This window comes from Manacus candei, unplaced genomic scaffold, assembly GCF_025592945.1.
Source record: "Manacus candei isolate 608988 ecotype Guabito, Panama unplaced genomic scaffold, ASM2559294v1 h1tg000008l, whole genome shotgun sequence".
Classification (NCBI taxonomy): Eukaryota; Metazoa; Chordata; class Aves; order Passeriformes; family Pipridae; genus Manacus; species Manacus candei.
This window is the reverse complement of record NW_026138056.1, coordinates 19,349,314-19,365,769: the sequence shown is the minus strand read 5'-3', so window position 1 is coordinate 19,365,769 and position 16,456 is coordinate 19,349,314. Positions and strand designations below refer to the sequence as shown.

Below are 16,456 nucleotides of genomic sequence, written 5' to 3'. Positions count from 1 at the left end.
AGAAAGGGGACTAATTTAGGAGAAGCAGAAGAGTTCACCTAAAACACTGCTTGCAGATCCAATGTTTTTCTCACCTTTTGCCATGAATTCTGTTATAATATAAATAGGCTCTTCTTTGGTCACTACAGCATAAAGCCTAACGAGCTTATCATGCTGAAGTGTTTTCATAAGATTGGCTTCTTCCAGGAAGGCTTGCACAGACATTGTTCCAGGCTTCAAGGTCTTCACAGCTACTTTCGTACTATTGTGATAGTAACCTACAAAGAGGGAATACAATCAGTGCACTTGAAGTCACTCTGCACCACACAGCACCCCGACTAGCAGGAATTTGTAAAGCAGGTGATGTTTGATTCCAGGAATAGCTAGGAGTCTGAAAGCAAGTGCCAGATGTAGCACAAATGCTAGAATTCCTTTTTATTTTGCAACTGATACAACATTGCAGTGAAAAATGATACATTCCTTATATTTAGAAATCAGTTATCTCAAAAAAAAAAAAATAAAGCAAGCAAGTGATCTGACTTCATACCAAGTTTTCATTCACAAGTAGCACATAAAAACTTGTCAAGACATGTTTTAATGAGAGTCCACTTAAATTTTCTCAGAATCCAATAGCGTCCAAGGACTGACTGCAAGATTCTGGAGTATCTTTAAATCCCATGACTTTTTGCTATTTTATGCATGCCAGTCTCATGCTTCTAATCCTTTCCGTAACCCTCCGTGCTCAAAATGGAGCATTACGGGAAAGTGCAATCAAACAAGTGTTCTTGTGACCAACAAGGATACGCTGCCAGGACTGCAATCCTGCAGTGTTCAGCACAAGATTTAAAACGTGATAACTTCTTATCACATAGCTCATGCCAAAAGTGAAGGAGACTGTGGCTGTGGTTCATTTCTTTGTTTATCAAACCTTCTAATGTAATAGTCTAGTTACAAAAAAAGTAGAGAGAATAATTTTCTGATTTTCCCAAACATTAAATAAATGTTAAAATAGTACTAAAAATAGAGTAGCAGGCACTGATACTAAAGTTTATCTCATGAAGTCATTTAATTTGAAAAATAAAAGAAATAGAGAGAAAGAAAGAGATAGGGATATAAATGTAACTTTTGTACCCCGTCATACCCATTGCAACATTGCAGAAATATTTCTCAGAAGAGGTAAAACTTTCATGACTCAATGATATAGACTCATTGCCTTATGCAGCAACAATGCAGACTATCACCACCTCCAAACTGGAATCTACTGCTCCTTATACTATCATCCTAACAAAAGAAATCAGTGGCAAAGCAAGGACCTAGTTCCCAGATCTTAAGTGATTGCCCTAACCACTGCATCTTCTTTTTTTGAAGAAGAATCATCACCTGAAAAAAGCCACTATGTCAATCACAAAATATTCACCTGCACAATTATTAAATCCATTTTTCCAAACATGGTCAGGTCAAAGCATAACATAGACATTTCTCTAAATTACCTAACAGTAAAAAATTACAGCTACAGGTCAAATATGCTGTTAAAGCTCAGGCATATATTTATATCTATTAGAGAAAAAGATATAAAATATATTTCTTTCTGCTTAAGAATCAGAAAGTTTATTTCTATCATTTCTACTATTCCACCCCGTACTCTAAAACAGATCATGATTTCCACCCCCAATTTGTTGAAGTCTCTACTGAACATACTAATCAATATCATTATTTCTGTGAAGCAATTATGAGCAACACACCATTAGCTATGTAACAATATTTTACATTCACTACAGAAATCTATCAAACTAGGGTCTTACTTACAGAAACTTGGCTTTATTGCAATGCCTCAGTGACACTGAGGTTTTCTGATGTAAAAAAGTCTACTCTGACCCTCTGGTCATAATACACAAAGCAAACAGCTGGTGGGAGCACTAGAGATAATTGATCTTGATTACTTCTATGTTCGTTTATTAAATCAGGTATTGGCAGGGATGGGACACCAAAACCCTGAGGAAAGGCGGTCATGAACTCTAAGAGCACACACAAAAAAGTGGACCTTAAGAGCTTGGCAAAACTGGAATTTGTCACCTTTCCCACTCACATTATCAGCAAAACCAGTGTTAGCTTTGTTTGGGCTGGACCTGGAGCAGGTAGCATCTTCTTAGTATGCATCTGTACCACCCCAGCCCAACAAAGTCCTAGTCCTCATGCCAGGTCACCTATCACTGCTATGAGAACATCTCTGGTAGTGCCCCAAAAGATAATCTGCTTTGCAGGCAGACTCTTACTGTTCAGGTAAGGAACTGCAGCCTTTGTTCAGGTGGAGAGAAAACTGATGACCTCAAAGAGCTTTAGTGACAGCAAATTTAAGGTTTAATCTGCATCACAGAAGGATTCCAGTAATGTGCCGGGAGCTGTGGGAAGGGGTGACTATGGCATCGTCCCCCAGCTTCCTACAGTGCCTGGGGCTCTGAACTATTCACTAACACCTGCCTTGGCTGAACTGAGCCCGACTCTGGGTGTAGACCCAGTGCTTGCTGTGTCACAGTATTGCTTGCCATATCATATGAATGAACTGTGGTCTGCTGAATGAACTTAGGACTGCTACCTAAATGTGAATTCAAGAAGATAGATAAGCAATGAAATTCTTGCTTAGATCTAGAACATCTGACACAAAATTCAGATTTTTTGCAACTAACATTCAGCTCATCTATGTGTTGTCAAATTTCTTTTCTAATACTAATGAGATGTACCAGTAAATTTTCTTTGTTCATTTTAGATGTCTTTCATTGTAACAAAAGGATTTCTGTGATACTATTTGCTCTGTTTTTTTCTAACAGCTGCAAAAGAAAATCCACCTTCAAAACAAATACTACTAATATTCTAATTCAGAGGTTATTGAATAAGAGAATCTTTTACACCTGAAATGCAAGCAAGATGTGCCTCATTAATAAAATACACTATAATGGCTGCATTTGCCTTGTTAACTTTCCTCTTAGCCCTGCTTGAGAATTCTCTTCATGGATTATTGATGCCACAGAGCATCATGATTCACTTCATATCAGTGCACACTAGGAACAAAAATGCATAAAACATAGACCCTGCTCTTGCAGTGCTGCTCTGTTTCGTCACATCACCAAAGTAGCTGCCCAGATGCACTGAACTCCATGGTCTAAAAACCTTTCATACCATGGCAGGAAGTGAGTTTCTCTGCAGTTTCAGCTTCTGTTAAAAATCAAATGTGAAGCAAGCAGTATCAATGTTCTTCTCTGCATCTTAGAATAGAATCCTCAAAAAAATTTAGTGTTTCAGGTATCTATCTTCGAGCTGATTACTATTATTTTAACAGAGAAGTATCTTGGACACCCAGGTTGTCCTCAGATTCTTGCACAAGATTAATCAGGCCTAGCTGTGAACAGACAATAACGAAGTTGAGCCTACCATTTCTGACCAGATCTCTAGGTCTAAAGATGAACAACTTTGTGAACAAGCCTACAACACGCAGTTTTCTCCTTCCTCTGCTTTTGCAGTAATTCCCTGCAGCATATACTGGAAACAACTTGTTTGGGCTACAGAAGTATGACATATTAAAAGAAAGATTATATCTCAGGCAGTTACTGTTGCAGGGGAGACCGGGGAAGAGACTGAGAACAGCAGTTTCTCTGCATCCTATTGCAGGTCAGCACTTCACTTCTTCACCAACTACAGCCATCACACAGCTGAAGGACAGAACAACACAACAACAGTAGCTCCATCTCTTGCTCATCTCCATACAGCCCATTGAATAGGAAGGCATAGAGCGGAGGCTGAAGCTTTCTAACCACTTCCATGGTGCAGTGCGTAAAATGTGAGCACAATTCTGCCATGTTGGTTTCATCTATTGTGTCAGCACAGCTGATGCCCAAATTGCACACTTAAACACCAACTTGATAGCCTAAAAACAGAAAGTCTTTATAAAATGCATAAAATTGCACATAACTGTAATGAAGAAATTGCACTTGCAGTGATAAACAATATGAGACATTGGTAGCAAGTTTTCTCAGTGTAAAAGGAACTCTTCAGAATTGGAGGAGATTCAGCTGCCCACTCCATAGGTGACAAAGATTCTCTGCACGGGTCATACAGGAACACAGCCAAGTGCTTTGGGCTTGTTTTTTGTTCCTAGAGTTTTCTTAGTCGTCCCACAGTATAAGCTCCAAAATGTTCACGAAGAAGATATCAACGTGGAAGCCCAGAAAGTACTTATGGACATACTAAAAAGAAAATACTATAAAAGATATGCTTTCCCATCTTCACATTGCAGTAACAGTTTATCTCTATATTCCCGTGTCTCACAGAATCACAGAAGGGTTCAGGTTGGAAGAGGCCTCTGGAAGGTACCAGGGTCTAACACACCCAATCAAGCTGTTTGTCCAGGACTGTGGCAAGTTGGCTTTTGATTCTCTTCAAGGATGGAGACACCACAGCCTCTCTGGGCAACCTATGCCAGTGCTTGGTCACTCAATGAAAAAGGGTTTCCTGATGTTCAAAGGGAGTCTCCTGTGTTTCAGTTTGTGCCCTTTGCTTCTGGTCTTGTCACTGGGCACCACTGAGAAGAGCCTGGCTCGGTCCTCTCTGCGTACCTCCTTCAGCTATTTACACACATTGATAAGATCCCCAAGCCTTTTCAAGGCTGAATAGTCTCAGGTCTCTCAGCCTTTCCTCAAGAGAGAGGTGCTCCAGTCCTTTCATAATCTTTGTGAGCCTTTGCCACAAAGGTCTAGTAGCTCTACATCTTTCTTTTCTAGGAAGCACAGTTCCTCTGAGTGGGACAGTGTTCCCTCTGAAACCACAATTCTAAGTACCCTTTATCAAGGAGAAATTTATTTAGTAATTAAACCATGGGATAGTATTGCTCTTTAATTCACACTACAGCTGAAAAATAATTTTGCTGTATGTGAGGTGGTAGCATAACAACCAGCTCTCTAGTCAGGACAGCGTAACAACTAGGTTGTTTCTCAGTACCTTTACATACCTCCCAATGTCCCTGGTTGATCATTACAATACACAGTGTTTGCTGACACCCTGCACCACACAGCTGACCTAATATTCGCTTTCCAGTTTGAACTTCCTTGGTTCTAGTATTAACCATGCTCCTGATTTGAGTAGACTTGTGCCATGCAAATCATCTTCTTTTGCTTCAGAAAGGAAGCAGAGAAGAGGAAACACAGTGATCGCTTTTACAGTACATTAATTTTTCTCACAGTGCAGCATTTCAGACACAGGGGTTAGGTCCAATTTAGATGTTAAAATAATGACACAAACAAGAGGAAACATCTTGAACCAGAAACACCCTTTTAAAGTTTTATTCCTTTGTGCAGAATTAGTCACTTCCCAAAATGATCTATGTCTTCAAGTAGTTGATTACCTCCTACCAAAAAGTCTTCCACAGTATTTCAGTGTCAGTTGAACATTTCTGGTCCTGATTTATTAAACAGAAATAACTGCACAATGACTGACACTTGTCCTGACTAATATCTAAACTGTCATTCATGTACATCGTAGCTAGAGGGTTTCTTAAGCCTTTTCTCATGAAGGCAGATAAAAGGCTGAATTTGGTTATATTATTCTACAGTGATGTGTTGCCTGCATTTTTATATGATTTATACCAAAAAAATACACCTATGACTGAACTAGAGCTTTCTGAACGAGACTGTAGTTGTGTGTATAATTTGCTACTCAAACAGCACCAATCTGTGCTTTGCTTTTCTAAATGAGAGCATCTCTTCAAAGCAGTGACATTCCTGCCAGACTGACCCACTCTTATGGGTCATCAGAGACCCTTTCATAGCTTTGTGTCTTCCAGCAAGCTTTGGCATACACTCTTAAGTTGCTCAGAAATACTTTACCTATAGAATCTTACACCTTAAAATTAATAATAATCATTATCACCTTCATCTGATCTATTACTATTATAACTGTAACAATTTTATTCCAATTTAAACAGAACATCCAAAAAAGAGATTCAAGGAAAGGCCAATGACTGAGAATGATTTGGCCTTAAAAAACATCCTAATGAAGACTTCGGGAGGAAGGTATAGTTTACCCCAAACAAGACGGTAACTGGTAAGAAGTGTGTAAGTAATGAATAGCACACAGAACATGCAATAGAGAAGCCAAAAGAATACTCAGATGTCAGAAGAGGCAGCATTTCAAAAGCAAGATGATTAAACCATTTTCACTATGCCTATGTGACACTGGACATAGGCCCTTGCCAAAGGAAGTCATCAAGGCTGAGAAAATATTGCTTGTAAGCCAACAAAGATAATTATTTAGGTGATAATAATTAATGCTATCATTTTTTGCTGTGTATATATTAACACTTACAACTTGTAAGTCTTATGACAGTTTTATTATTGGGAACTTGCATGATAATTCAAGGTGGAGGGTGTTCAATCTCTAGTCTTCTTACTACATAAGTCACCTACTTTCTAAGCAGACACTAGCAGACAACACGCTTGGGTCAAGTCTGCTCTCTTTTTTCACCCAGTCTGGCAGCCCCATGCACTACATTACAGTATCTTCTTTATGAAGATACAATGAAATCTCAATAGGCAATTCACTAAAAGACATTGTTTCTTTTTATTTCATGTTCTTTAACACTTTCTGATTTGAAGCAAAGTTCTGAGAGACCCATCGATTTTGAGACTTGGGAGCCACATCTTACTATAACCTTCTATTTCCCCCACAAAACCCTACCAAAAAAACCTTATTGTCTTTAACCTTCTAAATTACAGTGCTCACTCACTAGTTTTTTCCCTTTAAAAGACTCCAAAAGGATTTATTCCACTTATTTGTCAGGTATCTACCCTCTTTTACAAACCCTCTCTCCTCACAAGAAGACATATTCTGGACCTAATTTGGCTGTTTTACAAGTATATCGGACCAGGTTCATGTCCACTACATTTTTGAATGACTCCGAAATGACACTTCTTTCAGAGTTTAATACTTATTTCAAAAGAATAAACTTACCCATCCAGACTTCTCCAAACTGACCAGCTCCAAGTTTCTTCACTAATTTAATCGATTCCCGTGGAATTTCCCACGCATCTTTATCCCATGGTTTTTGAGGTTTGGGACTAATACAAGCTTTTTCCAGCTTTCTACATAAACCATCTGATTGCTCTGGTTTTCAAAGAAAAAAAAAGAAAATACAAAATACATTACACTTCTGTGAGTCATGACTTGAGACAAACATCTCTTAATTATAGGTGTGCACTACCTCAAATAATGCCAAAATAATCGGATGCTGTGATTAGAATGTAGCCTTCCTGGTGCTTTCACATAACTTTAAGTGCCTCTGATCTGAAATTTGGTTTTCAGAGACAAATTTAATAAAGAAATATCACATGCATCTGGTTACTGGCAGATTATTAAGAGGTTTTAGTACAACTGGTACCAAATAAATACAATATCAGATCTGATTACTAACAGTATGTTGATTAAGATCCACACTGGAGTCAGGCTTGGGACCTGTATTCTGAATTTGTCATTAAATTTTCTTGCAACATGGTTTCAGACAGATGTGCATGCAAGCCTAAGTAGGTCAACCTTATTTTTTCTCCAGACACTGACCAGCTATAACTTTTATATAAATGTTGAATAATTCTCAGGTTTTCCAGCTGTGCCAAAGAACTAGCACACATATCTAACAACTCTGAAAAATTTCATGGCCAAGTCCTCAGAATGGTTTTGAAAAATAACTATGTAATTTTATGTCCTATTTTTTTTTCTTTTCTGTCTTCCCAATTACAAGACAAAAAAAACCTGTATTTTGGAGCTATCCACTAGGAGATCATGCAGAATTAAAAGCCAGTTTTGCAGGAAAACATAGGTAGAAACTTGTCCCTTCCTCTCCCCCCTCTTTTTTTAATAAATGTATACATTCTGTGTGGGTGTAATTTTCTTTCTTTGAAGTCTATGGAATTTTACTTCCTTCAAAATGCCATTAAAAATGATTAAAAAAATACATTTATAGGAAAAATAAAAACGATTTCACACTCAACACTAGGTACAAGATGACATTCACAAATCTATATGTATTTCTGCTAATTGTCAATAAGAATTTACTCTTAAATGCAGAATTAATTTACTTAAATTGAAGGCAATTCTTACTACAGCTTCACATCATTATAACTTTGATGAGATGTTTTATAAAACTAGTCTTTATTTCACAATGGTATGCCACAGGACAAACAGCATTAGGTCTGATTATGATAACAACATTACTTGGGTTCCAATCAGTTTTACTTTATCTTTGATAACATGCATGCCTGAGTTATTTAGAAAAAATAAAAAAAAAAAAAGATGAAAAGCTTTGAAACAAAAGAAGAAAGCATTTATTTTCCATCCCAGGAAGTAATGGCTGCATTCTATTGAGTAATTAATTAATTGTTTTAACTTACTTTGATAATGTTTGATCATATCATGGATGTTGGGAAAAGTTATTCTTGGAGAGATGTAAAATCCTCCATTGTCTAGACTCCTGATTTTGTAGTGCTTAATAACATCGCCATGCTGTGGATCATAGTCTCTTATGGAGAGAGAATAGCTGCCTGTGGATAAAGAAGAAATTATCATTAACAGATAGAAAAGTCTACAGTGCCCACACACATACGGTTGAGCTTAACAAAATCACCATTTTGTCTGTTTTCCTTTTTACTCCCTTATTTCCTCAAAAAGCATTTTGCAATCAACAGGAGGAGGTTAGCCCATAGCCAGTCCTGAACCGGTCACCAAAATGCTTAGAGTGACACTTTCTTTTTCAATCTTACTCAACAAACTCAGGAGTTTTATATTCCACATTCAATGCCCAGTTTTGCAGAAAGTCCCCCAGCTTGGCTGGGAAATCAAGACCGGGGCTGTCACACTACTCAGAGAGAAGCTGAAAATCAGAGATCAGCATTTCAAAAAAGGAACACCCTGGTTGTTGTGGGCCAACTAACAAAAGGATAGTTTGGAGATGGCTTGAGGCATACAAGAGGAAGAGCATATCTGTTAGTCCTTGGGAGTCTAACATCAGCTGGGATTTAAGCTGGGGCAGGAGAGCATCTACCCTTAGCTACAGCGCTCTTCCTTTCTTCTACTCGCACAATTCTTGTTCATTTTCAAAGGATAAGAAACCACTTCACCCCTTTATCTCTCCTCACACACAGATCCAGTGACAGTGGGGGTACTTTGCCTCGCTTTAAGTAGAATTTAGGAGTCTTCCTTTGAAAACTTCATTTAGGAGTCTTCATCTGAGAGCACAGAAACAATGACATAGCCCATTACAGAGCTACACCTAATCAAGAACCTGCAGTATGGGGGCCAAAAAAGCTACCCTGTGGAGTGGGCAGACACATGATCTGCTGAAGGGCTTCATGCGTCTTTCTCTGGAGGATGCAGTGTTACAGCACTCAGTTGGAACATCCAGTCAGACTGCTGTGAGAGTCCAGAGGCTGCGGTAGAACTTCCTATGTTCTTTCCAAAGTCCCAGCTGAAGAGCCTGGAAAATTCACTCAGCTTTTCAGCACAAAGCACTCTGCCTACAGCACAAAACTTTACCTAAAAGCTTTTTGGACAGAATCACACTGCACCATAGAAGTGAAAACCTTCATTATGCAGTAACTATAATTTAAACTTGCAGCAATGGATGCAGACTGGAAGACTATAGAATGCAGCAACCACTAGTACAGTAAAGAGTCTTTCAATAAAGGAGTTATAAACATTAAGTCAAGAAAAGATGGCACTTCATCCATTCCTGCTTCTTGTCACTGTAATCACATTTTTCCCCCCCCCTATCTCAGCTTTGGGTGTTATTCTCTTCTCTACCTTCCTGGTGGTTTTCTCATCCTTCTCACTCCTACAGAACTGCAGAAAATTCACGCAATAGGACACAGTGTGACTTCCAGCACCACTTGATGCCATTTTTTGTGAAGACTGACTGTGTGTTTTTAACTCTATATCAATTCCAAAGTAACCCACCCCAAAGCCTACCTTTTAACGTTTCACTTTCTCTGATAAGGAAAGCTCCAGGACCATTTCCAGGAGCCAGGAGTAATCTTTCAGCATCTTTTCGGGTTATGTCTTTGAAGAACCATCTGAAAAGTATTTCAAAGAGTTACAACCATTTCTCTCCCCAACCACAAAGGATACACCACCAGGGTGAAGAAGTTAGCCAGTATTTAGAGCCTGGGAGAACTTACTCTTCTGTTTCCAGGGTGTTTACTTTAGCCACATAGTTACTGGGAATGAAGCCTTCTTTCCTTGTCGTGAGAGATTTTGCTCTCCACCATTCTCCCAGCCTGAAAAACAGAAACAGTAGTAGTGTTCACAATGAAAAATAAGATATATTGTTATTTAGGTTAAAGTGTATTGAGAGCTCTGCCCGTGCTGGAGAGAGAAGCATAATCTTTCCTGTAAACTCAAGCTGTCTGAGAAGCCATTGGCTCCACTGGATCAGTGTTGGTCGCTGTTACTGAGGGCAGCTGTCAAGTCAGAGAATTACAGACCCATAGAACAGTCTGGGATGGAGGGGACCTTTAAGATCCTCTGGTTGCAACTCCCCTGAAATGGGCAGGGACACCTTCCACTACAGCAGGTTGCTCAAAGTCCCATTCAACTTGGCACAACTCCACATGCATTTGTATTATCATATATAAGGGAGCTCATTTACCATTCATAGACCTATGTTATGAGTAGGATAGCAAGACATTATAGAGGGAATTAGGTAAACCCAAAGAAAATCTACAATACAACCAGTACTGTCACACTTACTCCTCAATAACTTTCAATTTTTCTCCTTTTTTGAAGGACAAGTCCTCTTCATGAATGCCATCATAGGGATACAAAGCTACTACAATGACTCCATGCTCCTCTGTGTCTAGAAAAGTAGAAAGACAAAGGAACGTTCACATCATTTTGCAGGCTGACATGGGCATAGCATGCAGTTGTAAGATTTCTATAAAAACGTACCTTCACTGACAAACCTCTGTCCTGGCAATAGCTGTGCTTCTGCATTTGCCTACAACAAAATATGTCTTTAATTAAGCAGTTTTAGATCTTTATGATGATCTTAAATTACATAGTATTCAGTTGCTTTGGTATCATCTTACACATCTTAAATTAAGAGGAAATGCTCCAGTATTTCCCCACCATTCTTCAAAAGCAAATTACAATATAAAGTATAGTAAGTCGCCACTAGATTTTAAATTGAGCAGCTCAGACCTCATGAAGATGGGCCACGAGCTGTGGAGATGAAGTTCACAGCTTCGAGACTTCTGCTGAAGAGGCTTTAGGTAGGGCACTTTAACAAGACAGTTATTACCACGTAGCTGTCATGCTAGAGAACTACAAGCATGGTTATGTCACTGGAAGTGTGCAAGAAAAAAAAAGGGTAATCAAAAAAAAAATAATGGTAGTTTGTATTGTGTGTACATCGACTGAGAGCATGCTGAGTTCACTGTGTCAGCTGGTGAGAGAGGAGAGAAGGGTGCCATTCACACCTGAAGAGACTATGGTCCCTTAACAAGGGCAGTCAGGAGACACAGTTTCCTCAGCACGGTAGAGAAGGTGGGGAAAAATAGGTACCAGTCAATCTGAAAATTAGCAAACCACTTGGTACCCAGTGTTATTCCCCATCCCAGCACCCTTCTTTTCCAATACCAGCACACATGAAGGTACCCTTATCCTGTTCCTCCCACAGCACAGCTCTGCTCCCTTCACCACTGCACCCTCTCCTCCCATCCTTACCTACACACCTCACGCAAGGTCAAGTAGTGGCCTTCAGCGAGTAAAAGGAAAGTTAACTAGAGGTGGTAGAGAATTGCCCATGATTACTTCAGCCTCTAAGTATAATAATCAGCACCTGGATCCCACAGCTATTAAAATCCCAATACTGATGCTTTTTAAAATGGTTCTAAACTACTGCAGTTTTTTTACATTCATCTAGCAGTCTTCTACAGTCATAGTTATATCTATATAACTATAGTTATATAGTTATAACTATAGTTATATAGTTATATAGTTATAACTATATAACTATTGCCAAGGATTACTGTTTTCATGGAGAAAATATGACAAACATAAAGTAGCAAATCATCAAGTTTTAATTTTTATTTCCCTAAGTACTTATTCATCGAGGGTGAACTGCAGAACTCCAAAAGCCCAATTGTGGATTAATGATCATTTGAATTTTTCCATGCACATGTTTTGGATTGAAATTTAAGTTATGCCAGTCATGCTTTGATCTTGCTACAGGAATTCTCCCCTGAGACTATCTACTTACTGGCCTTTGCTGTTTATTGGACGTTGGATCCCTCACATAAATAGTTCGTTCAGTTTTACGTACTGGTTGATTCTTCAAATCTAGCCCATCTCCATGCAGATTCTCTTTCCTTTTTGATTTTATACATCCCATATTTCCTGTTGGAATAAAAAAGGCATTAAACAAAATCATTATGCCATAAACCAAGCCCTTTCCCATGAAATCATTTGGGCTACATAGCAAAAACATGCTTCCTTCTCATACACAATAGTTCATGGGAAGAACAACTGAAGGTTAGGCACACATGCTGAAAGCGCTTTTCAGTTGCAAAGGAAAGAAATTACTTCTTGTCTCAATCCACATATGAAGTAAATAGTTATTTACCATTTCCACATTTTCAGTTTTATTGTATTTTCTCTCCAATCTACCCTCCCCTGACAAAACCCATTGTATCTTTCTGATACTTCTCTGAGTTTTGGAACAGATAGAACAAAAACACAATTACTGTAGTGGTAACTTTTATCTGTATGTTTTAAAGAAAAGACTGCTTTGGAAAACATAGGAAGAAATTCCAATCCAAATTATGAACACTGCAGCTGGATCTAGCAACGCTTGTATCTCCCCACTTCATTTTGCAGACGCCAGTCTAGCAGGGAGCTCTGTTTGTTTCAAATCCCCACTCTCACATGAAGCTGATGACTTGTGCAGTCCCAGCTCCATGGCAGACAAACTGATATTGTGACATTCAGTAATGAATCTCCTTGTTCACACACGCCAGTTACAGCAGTCTGAAATAGTCGATGTGTATATCAGTGATGGCAAATCACAAGTATTTCTTTTCCAATACAATTTAGAAGGATAATCCTTCTCTCAGGATCTGCATCCATGCTAAATCAGATGAGATACAGCTGTTAGCATCTGCATGACTGGAACCCGATTCCTGATCCCATGATGTAATTACATAGTACTTCATCAAGCATATATACAACATTATTTCTACATTCCTCCCTCAGAGGAGAGTAATTATACTTACTCTTCAAAGAATCCACTACGAATGCTTTTCAAACCTCTTCTTCCTTCCTCTCTCCCTCCTTTCAGGTCACTGCTCTAATGCTAGGTTCACAGTCACATTTTCCCTTGCAGGCACACAGTCATACTCCCCCTTGCCCTAATTAATCTTTAAAGCCAGTTCTTTGAAGAACAACATAAAACTTAAAATAAGAGCTCAGTGCAAATATGGGCTCAAGTAAACAAACAGTGACTAAAACACAGCTGGAGAAGTTAAAGCAGATTGTAACACCCTACATTACATCTCACTTTTACCTTCATCTCTCAGATAAAAAATATAGAAAAACAGGTAAAGTAGTAGTATAGGTACCCACTTGCAGATACAACTGTTTCAATGGGATGGTGCCTTACACATCCTGCAAGTAGGAACATTAACTAGATTGGTGTGAGTTCTTATTAAGACTTGTGCTTTTGTAACAATATTGATGATAATCACAATCCTAACTGACTATACCAATAAACCAAGGCAACAAGCAGTCCCAAATGGCAAGTCTCAGCTTCCCATATCACCTTTATTCAATCTCCCATCCTTCAATTGAGGAAGCACCACATAATGACAGATGCACTGACATATCCAGAGAACGTTTTCCTCTAAACATGAGAGGAAGGTACTTCCTTTCCTACCATTTCTGCAAATTATCTGTCACCTATTGCCCACAAACCCTGGATTTGGTGGATAAGGTTTCAGCAGTGATGCAGTGAACTGTGATATTGGTTTAAAAACACCATTAGAACCCACTGCACCCCTTCTCATCTTCACTTGAAATAAAAATAAAAGGAATCCTTCAGAAAATCAATAGGCACTGACCAGGCAGAGAATACAGTTTCCTCTTCTTGACTGTTAGCACTTCAGTGTTACCATACTTATCTAAAGACATGGGGGGGCATCTTCAGCCAGAATCTTCCCTTAGAAGCAAGTATCTTTAATGCTTAATTTTAGTTTGTGAAAACACCCATTGGGAGAGTTTTCCAAATTCTCAGCTCCACATGGGTTGTTTTGAAACACTGAGAAGGATTTTTTATTTATTTTATTTATTTATAACTGTAAGTATATTGATGACTCTTGTTCTGTTGTTAATGGTTCATAGGAAATTTCTGTACACCCAGAGGCAGACTGGTGTTTGCAAGCTCACCCTAGATATCAGGAAGCCCAGTGTTTAATTACCTGCTGTATCTGCAAGATCAGGTATTTATCCACCTAAAGGCTAACCTTTTTGCTCTTGAATAGTTCTGCTTCTACAGAACAGCTAAAGTGGAGGACATAAGGTAATTTGATCTAAGTTGTCAGCCAAAAAGTCCTTTCCAAAAGTCCTTTCTATTCCTGTAAGAAAGCTGAACATATCTTTAAAGACTGCATTGTGCTCAGTGCTGGTGTAGACCCAGAGAGGAGTATTTTTACTCAGATTTTTTTTCTGCAGCTTAAAGCACACAAACTTAAGACTGCTGTGAGGCTGTGCTGATAAGCTCAAGGTTATCATTTGTTCATGAGAGTAACAATAACAGATCTGTCATGCCTATGTGCAGGTGCTTCATAAGCACACAGAAGTCTACTTAATGTCACGTGAAATCACACAAATACAGTATGTGAGATAACATATGTGATGGCTTCCAACAAAGAGAAGATCCTGAGCCTCATCATGAAGCACTGTTTTTAATGGCTTCTTTTCCTCATAGAGATGAAACTCCACAGTCCTCAGAGAATTTAGCTAGTTCTGCATTAGCAAATAGCCCCAACAGTTAATGCTGAAGCCCACAGCTGGTTCAATGGGGCTGACTGTACCCTTACTATAGTACAGTCCCAAGGACTGAACATTAAGTAGGAGCAAGTTGATATCAAGGGTTTACCTAAAGGTAACCTCCTAAAGCAGTCCCGTTCTAAACAAGTATAGGCAGGCAATGGAGACAAAGCACAAATAGAGTTGAAAAATAGTTTCTAAGCAGTCAAAACTGGATCAATGAGGACACGTTCTTTTGATAGTGTGAAACGAAACACTTTTGAACTCTTCAAAGGCCACAGGATTTTATATTTCTGTACATGCTAGACCTTTGTAAAGCTAGGTGCACCGGGTTCCAGACTGCACATCCAAAATTCTGTTACATTAGTCCTACACCCAAAGCAAATGTAACTGTACTGGTTTCAAAAGCTTCTGTTCAGTGAAGAAATGTAACTGTACTGGTTTCAAAAGCTTCACTGCCCAGTTCACCTGCAGTGACAGATGTATTTGTTTCCAGCACAGTATGATAGATTTTTATACTGAAAACTGATCTGGGCCTTTTCCAGGTTTTTGAGAGTGGTATCAATGTAAAGATTCATAGGGCTACTATGAAGAGCAGACACTGATCGGAGGGTTTCAGTCAACACCCACTGTAAATATTCAAAATTCAGAATATTATATCATTGCCAAAGTTATCTTTCTAAACATTCTACCCTAGCAAATTACCCATACAAAAAAAGAAACCCTGAAATATAAAATCTGTTTGCAGTGTACATCTATCTTAGCTTATACAGTAGTCATAAGAAAAATCTGAAGGGGGGGAGTACATTCATGCATAAATAAAATATTTCACTAGGTGTAAAATGTTCATTTGCATAGCGCTCTGTTGCCATATCACAAGGAGTATCAAGGAAGTGTTTTGTGCAGATATATAAAGAGACAGAGAATACAGTAAGCAAAGAGCAATACAGACAGCACAGCATCATCACAAATAAAAGTACATTATTGTTCGTCAGAGACAAAAATAATTTGGACAACAGAGAAAATGCTGTCAGTCCCTACTCAGATGTTTCCCATTCCAACACTTTTGCAATACAGGAGACACTACTTTTCATCCCTGCTTTTCATTTATTGCCCTGTCCACACAACTAGACATGAAAGATAAACACTGAATTAAAAGAAACTCTACTTAACACAGCTGCTAATCTTTATAAACAGATATCTAAAAAAGTAACAGCTTCTCTTCTAACAAAGAGCATACTGTATTTCATGGCTAAAAGGTAAAGACAAGTACTTGGGTCAAGAGCTGCAGCATGGCAACAAGTATCTAAGTTGAGGTACACTTCAAAAAGCCCCAGGGGTATCCATAAGCACCATCATACAGAGCCTCTGCAGCAGGTTGTTCCACAGACATCGATTTTGA

At 38.7% G+C, this 16,456-nt stretch overlaps 1 protein-coding gene across 5 annotated transcripts in view; it reads right to left on the bottom strand.

Annotated features, from left to right (window-relative positions):
* The window catches only part of LYN (LYN proto-oncogene, Src family tyrosine kinase), a 49,991-nt gene that overhangs the window by 15,608 nt on the left and 17,927 nt on the right, over nt 1–16,456 (bottom strand). For 3 of the 5 annotated variants that reach the window (XM_051771900.1, XM_051771894.1, XM_051771871.1), the window contains exons 2-9: nt 12,272–12,408; nt 10,960–11,008; nt 10,762–10,867; nt 10,191–10,289; nt 9,982–10,085; nt 8,409–8,558; nt 6,976–7,128; nt 75–257 (exon numbers count right to left, since the gene is read on the bottom strand). In XM_051771900.1, the coding sequence (XP_051627860.1) occupies nt 75–257; nt 6,976–7,128; nt 8,409–8,558; nt 9,982–10,085; nt 10,191–10,289; nt 10,762–10,867; nt 10,960–11,008; nt 12,272–12,403 (976 nt within the window). In that variant the 5' untranslated portion in view covers nt 12,404–12,408. The remainder of the gene's footprint in view (nt 1–74; nt 258–6,975; nt 7,129–8,408; nt 8,559–9,981; nt 10,086–10,190; nt 10,290–10,761; nt 10,868–10,959; nt 11,009–12,271; nt 12,409–16,456) is intronic. The other 2 variants (XM_051771877.1, XM_051771885.1) reach the window with 1 other exon arrangement.